This window comes from Cephus cinctus, unplaced genomic scaffold, assembly GCF_000341935.2.
Source record: "Cephus cinctus unplaced genomic scaffold, Ccin1 Ccin1_scaffold0215, whole genome shotgun sequence".
NCBI lineage: Eukaryota > Metazoa > Arthropoda > Insecta > Hymenoptera > Cephidae > Cephus > Cephus cinctus.
In genome coordinates this window covers 2,621,364-2,637,980 of record NW_014332933.1, presented here as the reverse complement: position 1 = coordinate 2,637,980, position 16,617 = coordinate 2,621,364, and the positions used below count along the sequence as shown (strand labels likewise).

Sequence of the window (16,617 nt, the reverse complement as noted above, 5' to 3'; positions counted from 1 at the left end):
TAAGAAGATATCACTAGAATATTTTAATCTCGCAATGATAAGAACTTTCAGGAGAAGGAAAAAAGTATTTACATCAAAATCATTCAAAATATTATTTATTCTATTGCACTGTCGAAGTCAAAATTCGAGTAACACCGAAATTCATTTGCTAGATTATTTTTATGATGAGGAATGAAATTACATACATTTACATCCAATAACCTCTCTGCCAAAGAAGCCATTATTTCCCCTTAGAGAAGAAAAGTAATATTGTTAGGTTGTTAATATGAAATATGGTACATTAATTGTAATAATTACCTGTACAAAGTATAATCTTTTTTTTTGATAAAAATTTAATAGTGACAGCCGTTTTCATTAAACATTCCTCTGATAGAAACGGTGGATCAGCTATCACAAGATCAAAATAACTGGATAGATCTCTTGGAATGTCCAAGGGAGATTTATAATCGTATGGAATAAAATCTGATCCATATACAGCAAACCTTTGATCATATTCTAATAGAACAACTAGAAAAATAATTTTACATTGAATGACTTTTTACATTAGAAGGTACTAATATTTATTTTTCAAGAGCAATAATTACCATGTCTTTCACCAGCAGCTTTTTTCATTCTACTATACAAAGTCGGACATGATATTAATGCAATTTTACCGTTTGGTTTTGTTGCATTCATTGCTCCCTTAATGAAAGTTTCAACAGTTTCGTCATCGTACCAAAACTGACTCAATTGCTGTAATTTTCAATAATTATTATTTAAGTTTTAAACTATATTATAATACAGTCTCAATTTTATTGTGCGTTTTCTTGAAACACGTGAGGCAACTTACCCAATCCTCATCGAATGTCACATCCAATGTTTGATTGTGTTCCACAATGTTTTTCAACTGATTTTCGCGTTCCTCTCTCTCTTTATAAAATTCTTGAAGTGCAGTGAGTGTACTGGATGATAATTGTGGCATGTCTTCATCGTTCTCTTCCATTTTACCAATAATTATTTACAATTTTATAGAGAAAGTGAACTCGTGTGCACTTGTAGGTGCAGGGTTTTTAAAATTAAGTTATTTATGTTGGGAGAATTGTTAACGTCGAATACTTCAAGGATTTCAACCTGAAGTAATATTTTTTTCACATTATATAAAAATAAAAAACTGCATATAATTATGAATAATGTAAGGTTTAATTACTTTTTAATATTTATGGCTATTTCAATAAATAATACATTTATATAATTAAACTACTGTAATTAATTTTTTATACTTTGAAATTCTTCCACCTACGTCAAATCGATTCTTTTGTATGTGCAGCTATGTTCACTCTAGGGAATTGTCTGGCGTGAAGTGCACAGAGCTTCGTGATTTCTTTTCCAAGTGCGAGAATGGCGGATACGTAAGTGCATTTTATATGATAGAGAAATCATTAAACATCGATAGCGTTAAAGCTAAAAATATTCTTATATTCTCGTAAAATCAATTCTTCTAATATTGATATATAATTTCTATAATTTAGTTTTTGCAATATTTTATTCTTTCGAGGAATAAGACATGAATGTGACAACCCATTGGGTAGACTAGGCCTCCACATGAAACATTGAACATGTGTTCAAGCATAAATGTAATAATTCTAAAATTTCGAATGTATTAAAATACGACATGATATACTGAATATGTGCAAAAAAGAAAAAGGAATCTTGGAAGATGCCTTGTGTAATGTTTGTTTGAAAATAAGTAAGAGGCTGCAGTTGATGTATTATAACCTAATTACTTTTTGGAGCTCTGCTTGCTACTTTGAATGAGGTAGTCCTTAAGAGAAGATTGTTTACAATGGTTCTGTTTGGCTTTTCAGGCAGAAGAAAGCTCCTGCCGCCCCAGCTACTCCTGCTGCACCAGCTACTCCTGCTGCACCAGCTTCAGCAGCCCCCAAAGCTGCTAAAGCTGCCAAAGCTGCTCCTGCAGGGAAAAAATTGCCGGCCGTTCCTGAGTCTGTACTCAAGAGGAGAAAGCGTCGCGATAATGCTAAAGTTGCAGGACTCCAAGTATCGATCAAGGTATTTATAATATCAATATATCTATATATACTTAGTAAATTTAGTATTGTGGTTATTATTTATTACCATTATCAGAGTACTTTGATAATAAACGATTTATAATCATTTGTGTCATAGCGCCGTGCAGATCACTACAAGAAGAGGAAAGAAATCTTCAAAAGGGCTGAGCGTTATGTTAAGGAGTACAGAACTAAGGAGCGTGATGAGATTAGGTTGATTAGACAAGCTAAAAATCGTGGAAATTATTATATTCCTGGAGAAGCTCGTCTTGCTTTTGTCATCCGTATTCGTGGGTAAGCAGGAATCATTAAACATTTGTAAGTGATCATTTATGGTGTGTAATTAAATATGTAATTACTTTTTAGTGTTAATCAAGTTGCTCCCAAGGTCCGCAAAGTACTTCAGCTTTTCCGTCTGAAGCAGATTAACAATGGTGTGTTTGTAAGATTAAACAAAGCCACTATTAACATGCTGCGAATCGTTGAGCCCTACATCACCTGGGGATACCCTAACCTGAAATCTGTTCGCGAATTGATCTATAAACGTGGATTTGCTAAGATCAACAACCAGCGAATTCCGATCACGAGTAATTCAATCATCGAAAGGAAATTGGGTTAGTAAATCTAGCAAGATTGCATTAATAATTTAACTGATAATCTTCCATTTTATTTGACAAGTCCATGGGAGTGGTTGAACATTAAACTTCTTCTTTCCATCTTGTCAAACATAATAAGAACTCTTGAAAATATCCATCCTTAAAATATGCAGATGGGTCAGACAAGAGTTCGGACACACATTTTAACTTTTCTCAATGAACATATTACTAAATTTCATAATATTAATACCTCTAATATTTTTATTATTTTAGGTCGCTCTGGCATCATTTGTACTGAAGATTTGATCCATGAGATCTTTACCGTTGGCGTCAAATTCAAGTATGCCAGCAACTTCCTCTGGCCTTTCAAGGTACAATACATTGTCTATCAAGTTTTTCTCACGACATAGGCATGGTGGTGGAACCAACCCATGTTCTATTACCTCCTACTATGTCGAAAAGTAATACGAGATTCTTTATTTCTGCCAATCAACACTTCTCGTTGTGAGGTTAAAAAAATCTCAAACAATATCAAAACCAACAATCAGTTTACTGCTGCTTACAATAATCGATTTGTTCGAAAAAATTATAGAAATATAAACATGTTTTTATTATAGCTAAACACCCCCAACGGCGGATGGCGCAAGAAGACCAACCACTACGTCGAGGGTGGTGACTTTGGAAACCGTGAGGACAAAATCAACGAACTCCTCAGACGAATGGTTTAGATTTACAATAAACTTGACAAATAAAACTATACGTCCTAAAAATCAATTAACTCTACCATAGCTACACCACACTTCCCAATGATCATTCCTTATTGTTTAATAGCCTTATTGCAACCAGAGTATCAATGAACAATTAAATGAGATAAAAAACTAATTGTATATTATATGTTATACAGTATAAAACTGAATATTACCGACATCAAAACTAAAGGCTTCTACCATTACAAACATACGTGTATTCGTTACTTTAATAGATTTTTGAATTACGTAATTCAATGTTTAATTCTCGGAAAAATATAATTTTTTTATGCGATATGCAGAGAAAGTATGAAATTAGTGCATGGCGCAAGAGCATGCGCATATATTCTGGATTCATTGCATACTATACTAACTACCAATGGAGAAGTCAATTGTGACGTAGAAAGGAAAGGTCGCAGGTTCGCGTCCCGTATTCAGAATTTCGACGAATTTTATATTCTCTCTGCAAATATAATTTTTTCTTATCTAATATTTAATATCTTTCTGTAAATCATGCCGGTTGTAATTACAGTATCATGTCGTTATTTCTACTGTTAGAAATAAACAGTGATAAACCACATGCTCAGTGGATTGTATTCGCTGGTGTAACCTTTCATTTATGCTGAAATGTAAGTAATATTCGAAGTTTTAATGATTACGTGGTTATACAGTGGTAATTATCTGCATTGCGAAAGAAAGTAGTGGTTTAAATATTTTTTTTGCGTTTTTAAAAACTTGTTACATCTGAATGTCGAGTTAACTTATGTGACCGGTTATGACTTTGGTGTAAGTGGCATGGTGTTCGTCTACGTCTTGTTAAACTCACGTTCGATTCCCATTAGGAATATTTCATCTTGATAGAATATTTGATATGCGATTTTCGTGAATTTTGATTTTTTTTTAATATTTAATTGATTCCTTTTTAAATCTTGTATTGTATAAGTTACTTGTTTATTTAATATTTAGTATGTTTATAGGGGATAAATATTTCTTTTCAGAAGAATTTTATATTCACAATGAGTGGTCTGGAGAAACCTGGTCCAAGTATATCTCCAAGTGAAACAGATTCACCAGATAAAACAATATTGAAATTAATGGATCCTAATAAACAGAAGAAAATGTTTATTCTTACACCCACTGTGTTACAAAGTCTTAGACTCAGTGGCCAAATTAAGAGTGGTAATTATTATAATTTAATTTTATATAAGATTGACTACTAAAGTTATTTGTAATAATAATATGATATCATAATTTATGAATTGTATTCCCATTATAGTAAAGGTATCGACTATGGACAGTGATTCCTCGAAAATATCTGTAACGCCCAAGAACGTAAGTGCACAAAAGAGTAACAGACAATCTAAATTAATGTCTAGCACATATTTCTCAAAAAGCAAAAGTTCCAGTATTGAAAAAGAAAGTGTTAGTAATAAGATCCCAAATAAATCAAAGGCTCCTACTGTGATAGCTAATGATCACCAACCAACTAAAAACAAGCAAGATGATGCAACAAAAATGTTACTATTGAATCCAAAGGAATCTAAAACTATTCCAAAACATGAGAGAAAATCATGCAATAAGAAAGTGTCACCCACAGTGTTGCCCAAAGACAAAGAAGATGTATACTCTGAAAAAAAGAGATCAATGAACATCATTGAAAAGAAGAGTAATATCCAAGTTCCAAAGCTATCAAGATCAGGTAGTAAATCCAAAGATTCTCGCACTAAATCCTCGCTTGAAAATGTTAAAAATAATTTTGTCCAGTTACATACAGAGGTACAATCTATTGAAAATAAATTATTGGATGATAATAGCAAAATGGATTCATCGGAAACAATAATGAGAGATAAACGCAATACCAAAGACTGTGCGAATATTACTTCATCGAATACAAAGAAAACGAGAAATAAGAAACAATCTAAAGTCCTTGAAAAAATTAACGAGCTTATTCCAGCCAAGAACAATGTTTCGTCTAACGTCATTACTAAATATCCGACCAGTTCTCCAAGACATATATCACATAACGAGGCTTCAGAGTTACATACCGAGAATTCTGATGATGTTAGTACTAAGCGAAATGACACACAAAATGATTTTGACCTTGTTTCTCCCGAAGTGCATGATAAAAAAGCGTCAAAGAAAGTAATTAAATGTATTAAGTCAGAAACAGCATCTCAAAAGGTTTCAAGTACATTAGAATACAATAAGAAGAATCGTATAGTTCTTTCTAAGAATAAGCGAATGAAATTTATATCAAATACTGCAAAATCAAACAATCCTCATATTCTTATGAGCGAATCGTGTGAAACACTGAATTGTACTCCTGAAAGTACAATTGCTAGCGAAAATCTTCAGAACAATTTACATAACACCGGCGTTAGTTCACCAAATTCTCAAAAAACTAATGCTTCCAGTGAAAGCCATCTTAATAAATCAAAACTAGATGGAACATTATTAAATAATGAGGGGAAATCTGCAAAATCTCCTACTGCAAGTTCTAAAAAGTTTCTTATAAATTATTTAGAAGGACGCAAATCATTGAATGATACTAAATATAAAGAGAAAAAAGAAAAAGAAAGCACACAGAATAAAATTAATTCTGATAGCAGAAGTCAGGTCTGTTCTATTAGGACAACATCAAGTGATACAAATAAGAGAGAGGAATCTGCACAATTGAATATAACACGTGATAGAACTTCTCTGAGATTTAACCAAAGTCCAAATGCAAGTACTTCAATTCAAATTAAAAATACTACGAGCATATGTGAAATGATAGAGGATAAGAAGATGAGTAATGACAGAGAATCAGTGCTTTCTGACAATGATAATAATTCTGTCAAGAATGACAAAATAATGAAGGAACCTTCAGTTCAGAATAAAATACAAAATCCTGTTAGTTCCATTAAAAAACTACGAGGTAAACGTAAACGAGTAGAATCATCAAGGGATACTAATGACTGTTCAATAAATAATGAAGTTCAAGTGAACGTGCCTGTCGATAAACAGTTCTCTGAGAAAAATTCTGAAGATGCACGAAGATCACCTGAAACTGAATCTGTTAGCGAAGATGACAGTGCAGATAAATTAATCATAACGTTTCCACTAATTAAACGACATCGGAACGGTCGTAATGAACTTATTAAAATGAATGAGGAAAATAAAACTGAAATATGTCAGGAAAAAATGATTAATGATATCGACACGAAACCTCCTAATGTGAAAAATAAACCGCCTGTAGATTCTATCAGAGAATACGAATATAAATCTTCTGAAATTAAGAAAGAAGCCTGCCAAGAGATTACTTTACCCGTTCGAAAAGCAAGAGGAAGACCAAAAAAAAAACCTTCTAACACTTCAGATCCTCAAACGACTCATGAGGCTAATATCGTTGAGCAAAATAATTACCAGGAATTAAAGCACGAATTAGATTCAACTTCACCTCAGGAAAATCATAGTCGTCCGAAACGATCTGCAAGAAAAGAATCACATCTAACGGAAGTTAAAGAATTAAGTGATGAAAGTAATAATGAAGAGTCTTTTCATGAAGAAGAAATATCGCCTAAGCGTAGAGGTCGACCTGTAGGTAGGAGGACAAGGGGCAGAGGCCGTGGTCGTCGTGGTAGAGGACGAGGACGAGGACGGCGAGTTGATACAGAATATACCCCCAGGATGCCAGGATCTACTAAAGCCAAGGAACCCAGTAAATCAGAGATAAAGAATGTTCCATCTAACGAAGAAGTTAGTTTTTCTATATTATTTAGGATTTTTTATATCTTACTTTAGAAGTCCTTAATGTCTACAATTACCACCATTGTAGGTTTTAAATGTAAAATGCGTTAAATGCGATGCAGAAGTAATGAAAAAACAATGGACCATGCACAATTTAAAAAAGCACAATAACATGAGCTGGTGTGAAGGAGATGAACCATTGGTGAGCACATACGGAATTTTAAACGTAACAAAAATTATCAAATAATTGCACAGGCACTTTTTAAAAATATATTAATTGTCATTATTCTAGGATTTGGAGAACGACACTAAATTATTACAAAAAATTTTGGTCGATGCTAGAAAATTGAAAAAAGGTATACTTACCTGCGAAATGTGTTCAACGACTAAACGTAGTGTGAATGGTTTTATATCGCATATGCTATTTTGTGGGAAATCGGGGGATGTAAGTACAGAAATAAATTGTTATCGATGAGATGAAACATTTTGAAATACAATTGTTTTATTACAGGAAAGAACAGCTTTACTGGTGACTTGTAAAATTTGTAATCGTACTATGATGCCTTCTTCACTTGAAATACATGAGCGAGCGCATAAAACTAGTGATTCACAATCAAAAGAATTATTAAAAATATCAAATACTGTAAATGTACGCACTAGTGGTAAACGTAAAGCTGCAGAAAAGTAAGTACAATTATGGAACATACAAGATAACAATATATTTGATAAAAACATATTAATTAAAACTGTAATTCTTAATTAACAATAGGGCAATAACTAAAATTTCGGAATTTACTGCACTCGTGAAGGAGGATGATGGTCCAGCAGCAAAGAAAATGCGAGTAATTTCTCCTGCAATTGTAAGTCTTTCATGACATGTTTCATTGTTGTAATTTTATAAATATAAAAAAAAATCATCCGTACAGAAAAATCTCATAAAACAACCAACTGGAAAGAAAATACCTGGAATTTTAAAAACGATATGGAACAAGGAATTGTCTTCGACAGGAGCTGCTGCATGTAAGCATCCTGGTTGCATAGCCACCTTTCCTTCGGTGAATCTTATCAGCGACCATTATCTCAAATGTGAACTTTCACCACCTACTGTAAGTATAGAGTTCATGATAGTCCTAGGATATTATTCGTAGAAGTGACTGACAAGTTTTTGTATTTTGCCTTTGCAGAATTACACATGCAAGATTTGTCAATTTGAAACGGAATGTAAAAATGAAATAGCAAGTCACGTCATGGAAAAACATCCTGATGAAGTTCTCGATTCACAATCGGATTCAGATGCAGGCAAAGAATTAAATGTAAACGAGAGCAGTGACAATTATGATGACGATGACGATGAAGATAATAAAAATGTCTCATTAAATACAAAGCGTGAAATAACCACGAGAAAAATAAGTATGATTTTAAGAATATGATGGCTTCTGAATATATTGAATGAATCTTTTGACTCTAATCACACTGTTTTCATTTTGCAGAACGGACTGGTAATAAAATGGAATTTTTAACCTTGGATGAGACTCGATTTCCAAGTTGGAGTAAGACTTATAGTCCGGCATTTTATTGGACGTTGGAATTGTATGTATTAATAATTATTCTTTGGGAATATAAGTGACAAAAAGTTGATCGCAGTTTTTTTTCTATTGCTAGCGAATTGAAAAATTATCGATTGAATCTCTATGAGACATTTGTCCCAAATAGTTTTACATTACTAAAGAACCAAGAGGCTGCACAGTATTTGCCAAATGTAGAGAAATCTATTGCTGTAAGTTCAATTAAGCCAAAACCAGAAAACCGGTCTAAGGAATCAGATAGAGAACATAATTGGAAGCACTTCAATAGATTCGAAGCAAGTCTTGATACTGGTAAGTTTTTATTGATTTACTGTTTCTATTACTTCATATAATATCATTATATTTTTTACAGGTGTACCTATGTTTTTCGTGGGTGGTCCAATATGGGCCATGGCTTGGTTACCAATACCAACACCGATGTTCGCTGACAATGCAAACCAATATTTAGCTTTGAGTTGTCATCCCTCTATGAAAAGTGAATATACTGTTGGAAAAGCATATAAGGGGAGAAACATAATACAGATATGGAATATAGGCAAATTGGATCATGAGTCAGTATTACTTCTAGCCATTTATAATATAAGATTTATAAATCTTTCAACATTTATTTTGTTACTTTTTAGATCTAAAAATAAAAATTCTCTACCAGCGCTATCATATGCAGTTGCACACGATTATGGTACAGTTTGGTGTATGGAATGGTGTCCATCCGGATGTTATGAGAATGAGAAATTATTCAACTCCAAAGAGAAAAAAAATACATTGAAAAGAATGGGACTACTAGCTACTGCATGTTCCGATGGATGTGTACATATCTATTCTTTGCCCTTTCCAGAGGAGTTAGGATTTGTTCATAACGCAGCAAGCAAGTAAGTGAATTTGATAATTAATTCATTCATCTTCGTCATTTAATTAAATCCAATAACGGAATTATCATTGCGCAATTTTATTTCAGTTTACCCATTTACAAGACTGACCCAGTATTAACGCTAGTTGTGAATAATATTATGTACGAGAATGGAGAACAAAATTGGCAGTGTACTCAATTATGCTGGACCAAAGAACAGGGACACGAGTAAGATTTTTTCTTAACGGAAAATATTAATGACTACTATTTTAATTGTAACAATCCATTTTATTTTTTATTTTAGTACCATTGTTGCTGGTTTCTCAAATGGTTATGTAGCTTTATGGGATCTTTTAATTCTTTCGCCTCTGCTCACAAGAAAACGTGGAACAACATTGTATTTCAATGCTTTCCAGCACTTTTTTGCTCATGCTCATACAGTTATGAGTAAGTAAAATTTGCTCAATATATGTGTGAACATCTGTTGGAAAGACTAAAAATTTGGGCATTGCTAATCAAATGATTTTTTAGTGGTATCATTAGTTCCATATAGTGGCAAACGGTTTCTGGCTACTGGTGGCATGGATGCGTGCTATAAATTCTGGGATTTAGAAAATACCAGCGAACCACAAAATATTGTGAAAAAAGGAATGCTAGTAAGTGGTACTTGGATGACTCATTGGCCAGCAGCGGTAACAAGTTACGATGATGTTTTTGGGTATTTATTTTACATGTTTATTATGACTTACTTTTTATGTATTTTCCTGTTATCCAAAAATTGTATCAACATATCGTTTCAGTCTGAATCACACAAATTCATATCTTATTCCATTACGTGAGCATGGATACAAGATCTTTCCTCTTCTAGTCACCAATTCCACAACTTACGTAAGTATCTAATACAGTTCAATTATAAAGTCTTGACGAGAGTGAAGTAAAAGTATAAAAGTAAGTATATTTAATCACAGAGTATAAGCGTATCCGACCCGGCTAATGCCGTGGCACAAGGAAATCTCGCTGGTGAAGTAGTGACAATTTTTGCTGGTCAATTACTCTATGGTTTAGATATGGAGAAGAAACTTCCAAAAAGAAGAGAGGTAACTATATGATTTTTAAATTATTTTTGTAGTAATAAGAGTATATTCAGAAGAAACCAGAAAAATATTTTATTTTTATGCAATCAGGTATCATCTTTTGTTCAAATAGTCAATTTGAAGAAACCAGAGGAAAATGTAATGAAGCGGAAAAGCAAGAATGAAAAGTATAATTATATGCCTGACACTTACGAGGGATTCAAAAATGATTTTGGAATTATTTTTTGTGAACCAGCTGCGGTTAGTAAATTAGAACGAATGGTTGTAGTGTTATAAAGTTATACTAAAGCACAACTTGGTGTTATATGTCATTTCCATGATACTTAGTATAATTTTAAAAACGTGTAATTTTGCAGAGCGAAAAGAAAATCCGTACGAAAGGTGGAAAAGCACAAGTGTTAATAATAGATAGACTTACGCCTGTGAATGCAGAACAGTATCCCATCGTATCTGTTAATCGAGTAAGTAAATTACTTTGTTCTGTGAATTATCGCCTTTATATCAACACCAGATAGTTATTTTTCTATCCTTCAGCTCACATGGAATCCAAATACCTGGAGTTTCTTATGGCTCGCAACAGGTCATCAGTGTGGCCTAGTAAGAATTCTTGATTTTAAATCAATGAGCCCTATAAAGGGGATCAAGGATTTATTGTCACAACAAGCAAAATCTATGCTTCAAGAAAGTGTAAGAAACAGTGCAGAAGAAACGAGTAATACTCTGGACAATGATACATACGTCAAAATTCCCAGTATGACCAGCAATGGAAGCTAATGACGTAAGATCATAAACGTAGGCTTGAAAAAGTTGATCAACATACACAAATTGAAATTGTATGCTTACATTTTTCCATATATGACGCATATAAATAAACTGTTTTTTAAATTTCTAAGATGAATCATAAATTAATCATCACACTGTGCTTTTCAAATTTACACTAGCAAATCAGGGACAACCGGCTGACATTATTCTTTGGTAAATTATGTATAATATAACTTATAAGACTAGCATATTAATTTATATAAATTATTAACAACAGTCACCTGGTATTCATAAGACCACAGGATGGTGCCTTGCAAATGTCATTTAAACAAGATTAAACAACCGATTCTATATTATGCATAATTCACATTATCTGGATAAATATTTAACATATTTATTTAACCTAAGTAGCTCTGCTTCCATGGAAGGATGATAAAAATGATTATGTATTGTGACAAAGCATTATTTCTAACAACTTAAAATGATGAATGCAAAGTACAATTTGATTGTAGTATAAGAAGAATAATCGCTACTATTATATAAACTTTACACTAGCATGTTATTACATTTATTATTATCAAAATAAATAATTTCCTTTTACACAAACCCATCGTAATATTTATTACTTTAATACTACTTTGATACCTTCAAAAACAAAATCTTCTGTTGGCCATCATTCCAGCGATCGGTCACTCTATTTCCAGCGCGATTCCATGGAACTTACGTTTTAGTCTTTAGCATAAATATTTGCACATATAGAATTCATGCTCATGTATGCGAACCATGAAAATCTGTAGGTAGGTCGAAACTGGTCAGTCTCACCTCAGGACTGCTCAGTCGACATACTTGACTTGATTACCTACGAAAAATGCGAGTGATCGTGAACTTCATCCAAGATCTACAATATCCATTTACATCATTTATAGTGTCAAAATAATTGCAGAAGTTAAAAAACATTCCATTTATCCATAGAATTCCAATTCTTAGATAATCGCCAGTTTTCTTTCTTTCTTCCACCCTTCATTTCAGACGAAGAGGATCAAAAGCACTGGCTCCGATTCCTTGGAAGAGAATAAATAGAAAATTAATATTGGTGCATATCTTTCTCTTCCGTTGTCAAAGAGAATGCGTCGAATACGTTTACGATCTGTTGTAACGCACCCGTCATCTTCAGGGCCGTCTACAAAAGGAGCATTTGGAGCCCGCGAAGAAGGAATCGGAGAGGGTATCGGATTTCATTATCATCATTACTACCAGCACCAGCATTATCAGCATCCACAAAACCATCTAAATGAGAATGGCGTAGAACTTCGCTGGCGGAAGTTATACTATCAGCTGCGCGCTGGAGAAGTTGTGCATAAGCATTCAAAAAGTTTTGTCGAGACTAAATCCGGAAGTGGACCTCAGAGATCAAGTAATAATAAATCCGGTAAGCATGCTATTCGTTAATTTTGAATTTGCGTATCTTATGGATGCACACATATGCTTTTATGACATCACACAGATCCGTTCTGTCGTGTACCATCTGGCTTCTTTCATTCTTTGTAATACTGGTTCCGCTGTAACTTATCGTGTACAATAAATATATGAATGTGGTTATGAGAAATGTATAGTATACTTTATTACTACCGAGATCGGTCTTTGGACATTAATAGGATTATAACAACTTTGAAAACTCTAATGATCTACCAGTAATGTCGGAATATTCGAATGTTCTACCTTGTTTATTTTAATTTCAGTTTTCTTTACGGCATCCGCAGCGGTGCTCAACTGTTCTGTTTTAGACATGGGTTTAAATCCGATGAAATGGAAAACCAGGACGTTGGCCTATGTTTCTCTTGGTCTCTTTGTATTCTATCTGGTTGCGATATACAGGAAGGAACATCACGTTTCATTCGAGATGACCATAAAAAATACTCAGGCAGAAGATGTTTGGGAATTTGTTGCTGATTTTAGCAATATGAAAAAATTAAATCCTACCATGTAAATATCTGGAAAGATATAGATTTATACCATCTTCATTTTACTAATTCTTTTTCTATTATCATTACAGAGAAGACTTTGATATTATTGCTGACACTGGCAATTATGATCATTGGAAATACTCGGCAAGATACACAGAGCGTTTGAGTCATTTTCCTATTATCAAAAACACAGCCCATGGCCATTTTGTTGTAAGACCCGATGAGAAAGGATTTTTGATCAGTTCCGAACATCGTACTTGTTTCTTCTATGGCATTTGTTGCCGTGAGTTAAATTTTATCATATTTAAATGCAGTCTTATCTATTTCAATATATTATGCATACGGGACTGGCATGAAATTTAGATGCTGGTCTATCCGATTTTAATCGTGTTATTTGTCTTTCAGTGAACTCCGTGTCAGAATTTAAATTCATTGACGAGGGAAGAGATACAAAATGTACAGAAACAGTGCAGTACCAATGTCCTATACTGTATTCGACATTATGCTACAAGGAAGTGATGTATCAGCGAGAAGAAATCATGAAAAACTTAAAATCACATTTTGCACTGACAAATGTGCATAATGAAAGTGATAAATAATATACTTTAAACGGACACTAAAACCAAAATCTTAATCCTTACGTTGCATTTATATTATACTCATATGAGAGTAGTGATATTAATATCTTACCGTTTTATAAGTTTAGAATATATTCTGTAATTGAGCTACGGTTCCAATGTTGAAAAAACCAGTCGATGTAATTGACTTTAATAACCGTATCCGTGGTTCAATTATAGAATATTCCTTTAATATAATCTATGATAAACTTTGTTAGTATGGTATCTAATATGTATACTCTGTGCAAATGTGAATGTGAATATTTTATCACAGTCTTGATATTTCACTAATAAATAATGATCCAAAGGTTTACCAAGTGACATGTATAAATTTTTGTATTTCTTCTGTTTTTGTATATTTTAAAAACAGAATTCGCGCTATTACGGTGTTACCACCATTCAAGAATAATATCACGGAGTAGAAAGAGACCGACAATCCAATTGGCGGCTGCAGAAACAAGAAAGAAGAACAGTAAGAGAAGTGTTACAAGAAGCTTTTGTATTTTTATTCCTACGTCTTGAAAGACATTGTTTATAGTATTTTATTGATATTCTATATATTTATACCTTAACCGAAACATGTCCAACAAATTCGACGCGTAAGTGACATAAGTGCATATGCCAAATTGCCATGTCTCTTTTTTTTATTTACATTCCCATATGTGACTCAAAGGTTATGTCCTGCATGTTTTTACTGTATAACTAAAGTTAATTTTGAAATAAATTTACGAGAATTTGCAGGACTATGTTTTTTATATATTTCAAAAGATCATCAGTCCAATAAGTACTATTCTCATACAAGTTTCCTGTTGTATATTTGCCAGTAACATACATGAATCTATGTCCATTTTTTTTACTACATTAAGCACGTTTTATAAATGGAAATTATTATTACAATGATAACACCAATTACTTTGTAATGTTAATAACATCATTTTATAATACATGAATTTCTTTTGGCTGCGTAACGTTTTTGGAACACAGCTACTTACCTTGCATCCATTTTTTGTATTAGAACTTGCTAAATTGATTTGTTACATATGCATTGTTCTATGGTTGTCTCTAAATTTCTCTTATGTTTGTTTATACATTGCATGAAATTTCTGTACTAATGCGTGTTATCTCTCTGTCATTCATTAATTTCTTTTAGGGCTTACAGGTTGAAGACCAGCGATGATAGTGGAGACGATGATTCTCAGTCAAGAGAGACTCAGAAAACTGACAAAGATATGGTATGGAAAACATAATTTGTTAATTGATATGATATATATGAGATGGTCTTACTAATGAATTGCAATTATTTTTAGCCTGTTATAGAAATAAATCCGAACGAGCACAAGTTACAGTATGCATATGCATTGTGGTACAGTAGGCGCAGTCCAGGTAAACAAACTAACATACAAAGTTACGACCAGAATTTAAAACTGGTTGGTAGGTTTGCAAGTGTAGAACAATTTTGGGGCTTGTACAGTCATTTAGTAAGGCCTTCAGACCTTACAACACATACAGATTTTCACCTCTTTAAAGTTGGCATCAAACCCATGTGGGAGGTTAGTGAATATAAAAAATTGATTCATTTAAAAGTATACCTAATTGCGACAATTGAATGTTAATTTAGGATGAAGCAAATCAACGGGGTGGAAAGTGGATTGTTAGGTTAAGAAAAGGTTTGGTGGCAAGGTGTTGGGAGAACCTTGTTCTAGCAATGTTAGGTGAACAGTTTATGGTCGGAGAGGAAATATGTGGTGCTGTAGTATCTATAAGATTTCAGGTATGTATTTATGCTTATAACATTCATCCTGTAAAAAGATCCTGTAGGATTTACGTTTCTTTGATGTGTAGGAAGATATAATTTGTGTATGGAATAAAACTGCATCAGATGTTGCGACGACAGCACGAATCAGAGACACATTAAGACGAGTATTGCATCTTCCAGCCAGCGCCTCCATGGAGTACAAGACTCACAACGAAAGCCTAAAGTAATATATTTTCCCATAAATTTCGATGATACTACGTTAATCATAACATGACCATTAACATTCCCTACGACTGAATTGCAGGTACCTTAATATGATACCGCAACATCAACATCATTGACTGAAAATAACTTGACTCACCAACTATTGAGTTAATTTGCTGACAAGGCAGCACAGAGAAAACAACAAATACCCAATGGTTAATTACGCTCCAAAACAGATCACAATCGGTGTAATCGGAAAGCAACGGGCTGCAATTTGAATTATATAATTATCAATTGATAACACCTCTCTTGCCGTTACTTTCAAAACTTTTCATTCGGTTCATGTTCATATAATAATTATATTAATAATAGAGTTCGAAATGCATTGCTAAAGCGATAAAATCGATGGAACAATAAGGCATCTTCACTTTTCCTAAGAGATTTAGGGGGTTGGATGTTATCTGTTGTGTTTTTTCTTTCTCGATGTACGAATTGTTGTGAATGAACAGAATGAAGTTATGAAATATGTACATTTTCCCAAAATTTTCATTAAATCAAAATATACAAAAGTTATAAAATATGACTTTATTCAAAGCTCTATATGTATATTCATCCACAGCCCGGTGGTACCTTTGGGAAGCTTTGTCATTCCTAGAACACAGGCAGACCGA

The 16,617-nt window shown here is 33.2% G+C and overlaps 5 protein-coding genes across 10 annotated transcripts; 4 read left to right on the top strand and 1 right to left on the bottom strand.

Moving 5' to 3' along the window:
- Window positions 1-67: 67 nt before the first annotated feature.
- LOC107265021 (EEF1A lysine methyltransferase 1) lies at window positions 68-1,041 on the bottom strand. Its single transcript, XM_015733949.2, has 4 exons — window positions 830-1,041; window positions 585-732; window positions 298-507; window positions 68-229 (listed from the first exon to the last, which is right to left on the bottom strand). Exons 1-4 carry the CDS (start codon window positions 980-982, stop codon window positions 96-98), a joined length of 645 nt encoding a protein of 214 aa, XP_015589435.1. The 5' UTR covers window positions 983-1,041; the 3' UTR covers window positions 68-95.
- A 292-nt stretch (window positions 1,042-1,333) lies between these two features.
- On the top strand, window positions 1,334-3,415 carry LOC107265017 (60S ribosomal protein L7). The gene is made up of 6 exons (XM_015733942.2): window positions 1,334-1,388; window positions 1,845-2,046; window positions 2,164-2,339; window positions 2,412-2,659; window positions 2,915-3,012; window positions 3,259-3,415. Exons 1-6 carry the CDS (start codon window positions 1,378-1,380, stop codon window positions 3,367-3,369), a joined length of 846 nt encoding a protein of 281 aa, XP_015589428.1. The 5' UTR covers window positions 1,334-1,377; the 3' UTR covers window positions 3,370-3,415.
- A 461-nt stretch (window positions 3,416-3,876) lies between these two features.
- On the top strand, window positions 3,877-12,011 carry LOC107264998. Of its 4 annotated transcripts, none has more exons than XM_025082618.1 (21): window positions 3,877-4,016; window positions 4,354-4,566; window positions 4,664-7,125; window positions 7,205-7,318; window positions 7,409-7,561; window positions 7,628-7,800; window positions 7,886-7,976; window positions 8,043-8,222; window positions 8,301-8,526; window positions 8,607-8,706; window positions 8,779-8,993; window positions 9,055-9,253; window positions 9,326-9,571; window positions 9,658-9,777; window positions 9,854-9,996; window positions 10,081-10,267; window positions 10,350-10,437; window positions 10,518-10,646; window positions 10,734-10,883; window positions 11,000-11,104; window positions 11,178-12,011. In XM_025082618.1, the coding sequence occupies exons 2-21, from the start codon at window positions 4,404-4,406 to the stop codon at window positions 11,415-11,417; spliced, it is 5,484 nt and encodes a 1,827-aa protein (XP_024938386.1). In that variant the 5' UTR covers window positions 3,877-4,016; window positions 4,354-4,403; the 3' UTR covers window positions 11,418-12,011. The 4 variants fall into 4 exon arrangements, with proteins under 4 accessions (XP_024938386.1, XP_015589365.1, XP_015589366.1 ...); XM_015733879.2 differs by having other exon boundaries at window positions 3,879-4,016; window positions 4,386-4,566; XM_015733880.2 differs by having other exon boundaries at window positions 3,884-4,016; window positions 4,389-4,566.
- A 452-nt stretch (window positions 12,012-12,463) lies between these two features.
- On the top strand, window positions 12,464-14,304 carry LOC107265016. The gene is made up of 4 exons (XM_015733941.2): window positions 12,464-12,834; window positions 13,145-13,388; window positions 13,459-13,652; window positions 13,775-14,304. The coding sequence occupies exons 1-4, from the start codon at window positions 12,531-12,533 to the stop codon at window positions 13,966-13,968; spliced, it is 936 nt and encodes a 311-aa protein (XP_015589427.1). The 5' UTR covers window positions 12,464-12,530; the 3' UTR covers window positions 13,969-14,304.
- A 142-nt stretch (window positions 14,305-14,446) lies between these two features.
- LOC107265020 (eukaryotic translation initiation factor 4E type 2) lies at window positions 14,447-16,524 on the top strand. Of its 3 annotated transcripts, none has more exons than XM_015733947.2 (6): window positions 14,447-14,585; window positions 15,137-15,218; window positions 15,294-15,536; window positions 15,605-15,757; window positions 15,829-15,965; window positions 16,047-16,524. In XM_015733947.2, exons 1-6 carry the CDS (start codon window positions 14,566-14,568, stop codon window positions 16,081-16,083), a joined length of 672 nt encoding a protein of 223 aa, XP_015589433.1. In that variant the 5' UTR covers window positions 14,447-14,565; the 3' UTR covers window positions 16,084-16,524. The 3 variants fall into 3 exon arrangements, with proteins under 3 accessions (XP_015589433.1, XP_024938433.1, XP_015589434.1); XM_015733948.2 differs by having other exon boundaries at window positions 14,450-14,585; window positions 15,146-15,218; XM_025082665.1 differs by lacking the exon at window positions 16,047-16,524 and having other exon boundaries at window positions 15,829-15,969.
- Window positions 16,525-16,617: the final 93 nt, after the last annotated feature.

Bases quoted from the DNA above. Each gene is read 5' to 3' on its own strand.
- LOC107264998 (XM_025082618.1), top strand. From the start codon at position 4,404: ATGAGTGGTCTGGAGAAACCTGGTCCAAGTATATCTCCAAGTGAAACA. The intron at 8,527-8,606 runs GTATGATTTTAA...TTCATTTTGCAG, and splicing joins AATAACCACGAGAAAAATAA to AACGGACTGGTAATAAAATG. The intron at 9,572-9,657 runs GTAAGTGAATTT...ATTTTATTTCAG, and splicing joins GTTCATAACGCAGCAAGCAA to TTTACCCATTTACAAGACTG.
- LOC107265021 (XM_015733949.2), bottom strand. From the start codon at position 982: ATGGAAGAGAACGATGAAGACATGCCACAATTATCATCCAGTACACTC. The intron at 733-829 runs GTAAGTTGCCTC...TGAAAATTACAG, and splicing joins TGACATTCGATGAGGATTGG to CAATTGAGTCAGTTTTGGTA. The intron at 230-297 runs GTAATTATTACA...TTCTTCTCTAAG, and splicing joins AAAGATTATACTTTGTACAG to GGGAAATAATGGCTTCTTTG.
- LOC107265016 (XM_015733941.2), top strand. From the start codon at position 12,531: ATGCGTCGAATACGTTTACGATCTGTTGTAACGCACCCGTCATCTTCA. The intron at 13,389-13,458 runs GTAAATATCTGG...TTATCATTACAG, and splicing joins AAAAAATTAAATCCTACCAT to AGAAGACTTTGATATTATTG. The intron at 13,653-13,774 runs GTGAGTTAAATT...TTTGTCTTTCAG, and splicing joins CTTCTATGGCATTTGTTGCC to TGAACTCCGTGTCAGAATTT.
- LOC107265017 (XM_015733942.2), top strand. The intron at 2,047-2,163 runs GTATTTATAATA...TTTGTGTCATAG, and splicing joins GACTCCAAGTATCGATCAAG to CGCCGTGCAGATCACTACAA. The intron at 3,013-3,258 runs GTACAATACATT...TTTTTATTATAG, and splicing joins ACTTCCTCTGGCCTTTCAAG to CTAAACACCCCCAACGGCGG.
- LOC107265020 (XM_015733947.2), top strand. From the start codon at position 14,566: ATGTCCAACAAATTCGACGC. The intron at 14,586-15,136 runs GTAAGTGACATA...AATTTCTTTTAG, and splicing joins ATGTCCAACAAATTCGACGC to GGCTTACAGGTTGAAGACCA. The intron at 15,537-15,604 runs GTTAGTGAATAT...ATGTTAATTTAG, and splicing joins GCATCAAACCCATGTGGGAG to GATGAAGCAAATCAACGGGG.